The following is an 8,336-nucleotide window of genomic DNA, read 5'->3' as shown; positions in this document are numbered from 1 at the left end:
AGGTTGGAAGCAAAAATTGATGGGAAGGAGGTGCCACTAGAGTCACCAGAGTCACCAAAACAATTGACGCCACTTCATGAACATGGTTCAGGCCAAGGGAGCTGTTCCCGACCAGCTGAGAAGATTTTGATTGACATTGTGGAAGGTGATGGCAAAACAGTGAAGAAGAAGTTGGTTTTAGCCGAGGAGAAGATATTTGTTCAAGAGGACCAGCAAGTGGCTACAGATCAACCAATGCAGAAACTAACTTCTATAATTGAAGAGGAGGTTAGAGTCCACATATCTTCGAAAAATTCTGACAATGTAAACACCTTTCTTGCCTTAATTTATCTCTGTTCTCCTTAAATTCATTTTGCTTTGACTGTCTTTATCTGAAACTACAATAACATTGCTAAATGTGGAATTAATATAGTGAATGATTAACTGCTCATTGTTTGACATAGGAGCTGCAGGTTGATGGGAACGACTGCGGACTGGCAATAGACAGGGTCGAAAATATTGTTGCTTATGGTACTGTCATTCAAGTTAATGTTGAGGAAGGCAATCAGAAGATCCATGGGGTTCCATTAGGAGAGGACAATGTGCGTGTCTCAGTCATTGGAACCATTGTGCATGATGCCTTGCTACCATTTCCAGTGAAGGATGCTGACATAGTCACTGTCGGAGACGCCATTGGGACTTGTGTTGCTTGGCCAAGAAAGCTAGTTGTTATCCCTGCACCAGAGGCACCCCCTAAACCCATTGAGCAGAAAGTAACTCATTCTTAATTCATGTTCAATTAATATGCAAATTTGTTTCATATATATAGTATATGTTAATATTGGAAAGGGTTGATAACATGTAGTCTTATCGTTACAAAATTAGATAACAAAGCGTGCTAATCCGAAGAAGAGAATCAGAGATTCATTTGATGATGACAATGAAGACCTGGAAAACTTGCCGACGAATCTGCCATTACCAGTAAAGGACTTGTGTATGTGGGCCAAGACTGAATTGATGGATGGCGCCACAATCCACACAACATTTGGTGGGGAAATTTTCGGCCATTCTAGGAAAGCAGTCATCTTTAGAAGGGATATCTATAACATGGCTAACATGCTGGAAGTATCTGGAGGAGTCATTGTTTTTTACATGAGGTACATATCAGTTTTCAATTACCTTATTCTTATCTTCAGTAATTGACTATACTCTGGTTGATCTTCATAATCAGAAGCCTTTTTTTTTTATTTAGCCCTTTAATATTGCAATATTATTTGTAGCTACATTTATGGAGTCCTGAAGAAGTCTAAGATGCTTGATATGGTTGGCTTTATGGACCCTGCACACACCGGTATAATTGGGTGTGGAAATCCCACTGAACGGGCACGGTCTATGTCAAATCGGTACATGTTAGGGAAACCGGGGCAAATATTTTTGGTTCCATATAACTCGGGGTATGTAATCAGTATTACTACAATGTTAGGCATGTTATATTGCTTGTTGATAGCTTCTATGTATAGATGTAATGGACTTATCAAAAAATAATTTTTACATGTTTTTCTTTAGTGCTCATTGGATGTTGTCGGTGGTGAACCCGGATGAAGAAGCCGTGCATTTCATGGATCCGCTAAAAAGGCGACTTTGTGCTGGTGAATGGAAAATTATTGTCGACAAGTAAGTCTACTTCCCAATTTTTTTTTTTTTTACCATATTGATCAGTTGATGTTGTTTCTTCATGTACTGAACTTGCTGCTTGCTAATTATAATTTTTGTGATCATCATTTTCAAGCTCTATTAAAATCTTCAATGCCCAAAAGGGTAGGAAAGGAAGGAAAATAATCCAATGGAAGAATCTTGCTGTAAGTTGGTTGGAATTTTTATAGTCTCCATTAAGTCGTACTTCCTCATATGGTTAATCTTAATTTATAATTTTCAGGGTATTCCGGAGCAAACTGATTCTAAGACTTGTGGTTATTTTGTCATGCGTTATATGAAAGAAATTGTGGAGGACAAGAACTTGGAGTTTGCTACCAAGGTAAGAATGATCAACTGCATATAGGCATATATATTTCAGTTACTGAAAGTTACTGAACCTTATTATGTCCAGTAAATTTGAGAAGCAAATGCAGCAAGTCCAGTATAGGCATAATAAGGTTGATTTACTGGACTTGCTGCAAGTAACTTTGAGAAGCAAATGCAACATAATAAGATACTGGACTTGCTGCAAGTAACTTTGAGAAGCAAATGCAACATGATAAGGTTCATATTATAGGCATATTTCAGGTTTGCTACCAAGTTATAATGGACTTGCTGCATTTGCATCATAATAACTTGCTGCATTTGCTTGTTTCAGTGGGAAAGGAAATCAAATCTTGCTTACACACAGAAGGATATTGATGTGGTTCGAGCTGAATGGGCAAATCATGTTATGAAGTTCTAACTTTGGTTCTGTTTAAGGTAGATGAGTAGCACCAGCAACTGCTTTTGTGCATTTATATATAACTGATGGAAAGTGTTGATGAACCTAAATTATGCATGCAGTTGCTTTGCCTCGCTACTCTTTCTTTACCTTATAGGTCCTTTTTGACTTAGTGCAATATTAGGTAAATGATCGAGATCGATGAGATGGTTTTTTGGTTCTCTTGATCATTATGTAACTGCTGGCTAGGTTTAGATTTGGAACTATGGATTGTATTTTGGATGATGTTGATGCAATTAATGAAACGTAGCCATCATTTTCAATGCAGATTTTAGTCCAATTTTATGGTTTTGATGATTGTAAATGACTGATGTTGAAATGGTTGAAAGGCAACAGATATATGCAGGTTTATGTTGTATCAAGAAAATAGAAACAACAGAAACAAATGATCATCTGTTGTTTCTATCAAGTTCAAACAACAGAAAAGTAGAGTTCAAAGAGCTCTCAAACAACAGAAGTAGGTGATTGATATGTTGTTTCTATCACTTTCAAACAACAGAAAAGTAGAGTTCAAATAGCTCTCAGACAACAGAAGTAGGTGTTGATATGTTGTTTCTATCACGTTCAAACAACAGAAAAGTAGAGTTCAAATAGCTCTCAGACAACAGAAGTAGGTGTTGATATGTTGTTTCTATCACGTTCAAACAACAGAAAAGTAGAGTTCAAATAGCTCTCAGACAACAGAAGTAGGTGTTGATATGTTGTTTCTAGCAGGTTCAAACAACAGAAAAGTAGAGGTCAAATTGCTCTCAGACAACAGAAGTAGGTGTTGATATGTTGTTTCTACCAACTTCAAACAACAGAACATAACTAAAACAATGGTTGAAAGTGCAAACAAACAACAGAAAAATGAGATTGAATACTGCTTCAGACAACAGAAATTTGAGTAAGACTATACTCTAAGTGACATTCAAACAACATAAAAAAACTAAAACTGTAGTTGGAAACCAAATCTAACCACAAGAATCAAAATTATCTGTAGTCCAAACAAATCTCAAACAACATAACTCATGGTATAAATGTTGTTGCATACCAAATCAGTCAACATATAACTGTCATTGTTCTTCAAATCAGACGACAGAAGCATCAACTAAGCTTAATATTGGTTCAATCAAACGACAGAAACAAAAAAAACTCCGTCATGTTACATTAACTACATCGACAGTTATTTTTTGAATCCGTTGATGAAGTGAATTTCCAACAACATTAATATGTAGTGGTATAGTGTATCAGACGACAGATAGACTCCGATTCTTCAATATTAGGTACTTCAGACGACAGAACTTAAACTGAATCTGTCGTCTGAGTAGATTATAAACGACGGAGAATATCTGTCGTCTGAATGGCTTAGAGACGGCAGCCACTTAGACAACAGATTTTTACTTCATCAGACGACAGATATGGTCTGTCGTCTGAAGCATTTTTTGGCATAGTGCGACTTTGGTAATCTTAAAACTAAATTTATGGTTTATAATGTTTTTTGCTTTTTTCTTTTAGGGAAACGGAATCAGATTTCATTAATAACATCAACGACCCCACTCGGTCAAGCTAGAGGGATTCGAAAATCCCTCATAATACATCTTGATGCACATAATAAAGCTACACAAAGCAGAAGGGACTAAAAGAAAGGAAAAAACCAGTCTAGAAAAGAAAATGTAAAAGGAAAAAACTCCACTCCTATCCAACCCTAAATCAGAGCCACTGTCTTGACAAAGGTTGACGCCTAAGACCTCTCTAGTGTACATCGCCACCCATCAACCAGCATACGACTTCGACCAAGAGCAAAACAAGGGAAGAGCACTTATTCGAAACAAAAAACAAATTAGAGCTTTGCCACTCCCCAAAGGTCCAGAACAGACCCAAACAAAAAAGAAGAGGTGGAGGGAGAATGGGCTAGCCAAGCTAGGCCCTAAATAGCAACTCGGCCAGGCCACGACGCAATGGCCAAAACCCACCCCCGCACCTCGTCTCCCCAGCTCGACCTGCACCAAACATTCAAGGGAGTAGCCTTCCGTCAACAATCTGGTGGCCGGTCACGCTCCTCCGCCATAGCATGAGGACTCAAAAATCCGGTTAAAGCTGCAAACCTCTGACGACTCAAAAATTAGCACGAAGAGGAACCCTCCGCACCCCGGCCTGCACCCTCAACCGTCTCAGCCGAAACCGCTGTGAATCGGAGCCATTATCGCCTCAACCTTTCCCGTCAAGCAATCAATCTGAAACAACGCCGTTGACAAACCAAGAAGACTGCACCGCCTCTCCGTACCCTTGCCGACGCTGTTCCGTGGCTGCCTAGTCTGGAGACCGTGAGATCGCCGCCGCCAGTACATGAAATTCTGGGTTTCACCTATCGAGGTCACTCCGAATTCCTCGGAGGCCTCCTCTGCTTTATAATTTCAGAAGGATTTGTTATGAGGGATGCATGCTTTTTGCTTTTTTTATCCTTGATAAAATAATAAAGAGTTTTGGTCTCATGTCCTCTCCTTATCTGTTCTCTTTTCTTTTTTTCTTTTTTTTGAAAAGGGGTTTGGAACCCAGCCTAGCTGGGAGACTCAGCCCCACACCCGGTTCTATTTATTGAAATAATATTTTGCAACAAGGGGGGGGACATAAAACCTTAACCCCGTGCTACATTAGAAAGATTACAATAATCCTCGTAGAGTACATCCTGAATAATAGCAGGAGTCTCCTCTAACCATACATCATCCAGCCTAGCAACACTAGCAAGGTGTGCAAGCCTATGTGCAACACCATTTGCTTCATGGAAGATATGTCTTATTCTACATGATTGAAAAGAAGAAGATAATCTTTACAATCATCTAAAACTCGACTTACCTCCGAAAAATTTTCCTTCGACTTATCTGTTCTCCTTTTCATTTAATAAAATTTTCTTTATTTTGCCGAAAGAAATAGATGTATACTATTTAAGACCCAGTATTATAAGTAATTAATTCTATCTTCTATGCAACTGTGCACACAATTCTTGTTTTAACCTTCCACAAATCTTTGTTATCCAACAACTTAAGCCGTTTTGTTTGCAAAACAACTCGAAACAATACTACTAACATACATGTTACCACATCATTTGCTTAGATAAAGAAATTTAGAATCTCTATCATATCGATCGTCGCTACTATAGAAGTCACTGCAATAAAAAAGTAAATTTAAAAGTTGAAACATGATAGAAGTTCGACCTTTACCAATGTGTGAAAGGAGAAATGGTCTAGAGTTTTTGTGCTTGAAAAAAAGAAAGCCATAGTTTGAGTTCCTTTTTTTTCTTCTTTTTTTAGAAGAAAAGAAAATTATAAGGAGAAGCCTCTAAGGGAACCACAATTTAACAAGTCTAAATTGAAAGCAACAGCAGCTTGGCTAGGAATTTGGCTAATCCAGATCGTAGGATTAGGAAGACTTTGGCTAATAGAAGTCTCCGCATCCGATAAAAAACAGAAAAACATGAGAAAAGGAGATGGAAGCAAACTTTAAGGCCATGTTCTTGACATCACGAATAAGGGATTTGAGACACCAAGGAACGTCACAAACACCATTGACACAACCCAAGGAATAATCACCTTCGACTGGAATCTTAGAATAGCTGAATCTAATAGCAGCCTGCAGGCCATCCTTAAGAGCAAAACATTCAGCAATAGGAATGCTTGTGGATCCAAAACTTCAAGACCTAGTAAGGAGAGGACAACCATTACAATCCCGAATGACAAAGCCAGAAGTAGCGAGCTATACCATTAGTAGAGGAAGAGACCACCTGATAACTTCAGCGTGGTCGTGGGGGTCTTTGGAAGAAGACTTGTAGCAAATTCTGTAGGAAGAGCCTATAGAAGCAGCAACTAGCACCACAGAAGGGGGGTTGTATTTAGCAGACCAGAAAATAAGGTTGTTTCAGGCTTTCCAGATCTGTTCTTTTGTTGAATCATGGACTTAACACATTTTTCTGTCTTTTTTTTTTTTAAACTCATTTATGTATACAAGATTTGCTTTCATGACCTGAACGGTGTTAGTTTTACAAAGAACTAATATGCCACATCGGACATTTTACTTTTCACACTTTTTATTTTCAATCCCCTTGAACATTTAATGATATTCACACACGATTTTTCTTTAAAAATATTAATCACACATGCACCCTTTTGTGTTATAATTAAGGGGAAATGATCATTTACCTAATTTTGGAGTTAATTAACCCCACTTGCCCAAACACTCTAAGAGATTGCCCACTTACCCAAACACTCTAAGAGATTATTTCCCTAATACCCAATTAATTATTTATTTATTCTTTTTTATTTATTTTTGGGACTTTTTTGCCCTCTCCTTCTTTCTCACTTAGAAAGAGAAGTCATCGGAGACCTTGCCGGACTCCGGTGACCAGTGGCCGCCGCCTACTCCAGTGACCGGAATCCGACGACCGGTCACCGGAATCCCGAATCCGACTACCGGACTGGTGACCAGATTCCGGGGTCTGATTTTATTGCCCCCTAATAATGTCCAGTAATCATATTATTGCCCCCCCAGTAACAAGTTTATTAGGGATCAATAATTAATGAAAAATGAAAATGTTTATAATTTTGAAAGTTTTTGTAGGTTTATCCAAATAAATAATCTTATTATTGCCCCAATAAACATTTTATTGCTCCTCAATAATCATATTATTGACCCGCAATAGACATGCATAACTCCTCAATACAACCTTTTTTTTTCTTTTTTTCATTCTTCTTTCTCCTTTCCTTAGACATGTATAAGCCTTCTGCCAAATACCAAAAAAAAAAAAACAACAGAACGATGCCGTCCAACAGAGTGACGTCGTCCGAGCGAAGCCCAGACCCGAACTTGGAGCGTGAGCTTCGAAGCTTCCCGGACGTCTGACAAACAAAACCGGCGTCGTCTGTCCAGATCGCCTCTGTCTGGGAAAGGAAAGCCCCAAGGGAAAAGCTCGTTGTCGTCTTCGATTTCACTCTCGCATAGCTTCGAGGACGTTGAAGACTCTCACCTGCATTTATCCGATTCGGATTCTGATTTGGTTTCGGGTCATATCCACATTGAGAGCAGCGTCGTCAGCGTCACTCAGCCTCACCGTGTTGCCGCCGTCTCCGTCGCCATTAGGATCTGAACCTGCGCAGGCAAAATCGATGGGGATGTTCCTCGCCGGAAAGAGATGAGAGAGAGAGAGAGAGAGAGAGATCGGTCAGCAGCTGTAGAGAGAGATAGAGGAGAGAGTGTGAACCTGTAATTTTTTAATTAATTGAAGGTTGAAATTGTCATTTAACACTGAATTGGGTAAATGGGGTTAAAAAACTCTTAATGGAGTAAACGGTCAATTTTGAAGTTGAAATTGGGTAAGTGGTCACGGCCCCTATAATTAACACACAAAATGGTGTCTGATTATTTCAAAACCTAAGAGGCCTCGGTAGTGGCGGCGACCTTGCGGTCCCCTAACCAGGCAACGGCGGTGAGACGACCACGACGTGGTTCGGAGAGGCGGTATGCAGGCTTCTCGTGCGACGGGGTGGTTATCTGGATCGTGAATCGACGATACTGAAAGGCGGTGTTTAAGGCTCCAATTGCGACGATGGTGGTTGTGGCGGTTGAGGGTGTGATTCCAGGGGCGTAGTTTGGCGGGTGGTATCTCTCTCGAGGTTGCGACGTCAGAGAGTCTTCAACGGCCGCGTCGGAAATCCAAGGAAGGCGGTGACGATTTTTGGCTGTTGATCGTGATTGATTGAGGCCAAGTCGAGGTCGAGGTTCTTTTTAGACCAAGGAGATGGTGGAGGAGCGATGAAGGCCGTCGGAGCGGTGAAGGGCAGGGCTGCCTTCCGGGAAGGCTCGTCTGGTCTGGCTAGTGTGAGGAAGATGGATCTAGGCAGTGGGT

General features: G+C 39.9%; 1 protein-coding gene across 1 annotated transcript in view; it reads left to right on the top strand.

Moving 5' to 3' along the window:
- LOC133722944 (uncharacterized) overlaps positions 1-2,542 on the top strand; it is a 3,783-nt gene extending 1,241 nt beyond the window's left edge. The window contains exons 4-11 of the mRNA XM_062149788.1: positions 3-267; positions 444-752; positions 865-1,136; positions 1,260-1,433; positions 1,546-1,653; positions 1,769-1,838; positions 1,916-2,014; positions 2,333-2,542. Coding sequence (XP_062005772.1) covers positions 3-267; positions 444-752; positions 865-1,136; positions 1,260-1,433; positions 1,546-1,653; positions 1,769-1,838; positions 1,916-2,014; positions 2,333-2,419 — 1,384 coding nt within the window. The 3' untranslated portion in view covers positions 2,420-2,542. The remainder of the gene's footprint in view (positions 1-2; positions 268-443; positions 753-864; positions 1,137-1,259; positions 1,434-1,545; positions 1,654-1,768; positions 1,839-1,915; positions 2,015-2,332) is intronic.
- The last annotated feature ends 5,794 nt before the right edge of the window (positions 2,543-8,336 follow it).

The sequence above is a fragment of the Rosa rugosa genome, chromosome 7 (genome assembly GCF_958449725.1).
Source record: "Rosa rugosa chromosome 7, drRosRugo1.1, whole genome shotgun sequence".
In the NCBI taxonomy this organism is placed as follows: domain Eukaryota; kingdom Viridiplantae; phylum Streptophyta; class Magnoliopsida; order Rosales; family Rosaceae; genus Rosa; species Rosa rugosa.
The sequence above is the reverse complement of the archived record's forward strand: the minus strand, read 5'-3'. Positions and strand labels throughout refer to the sequence as shown.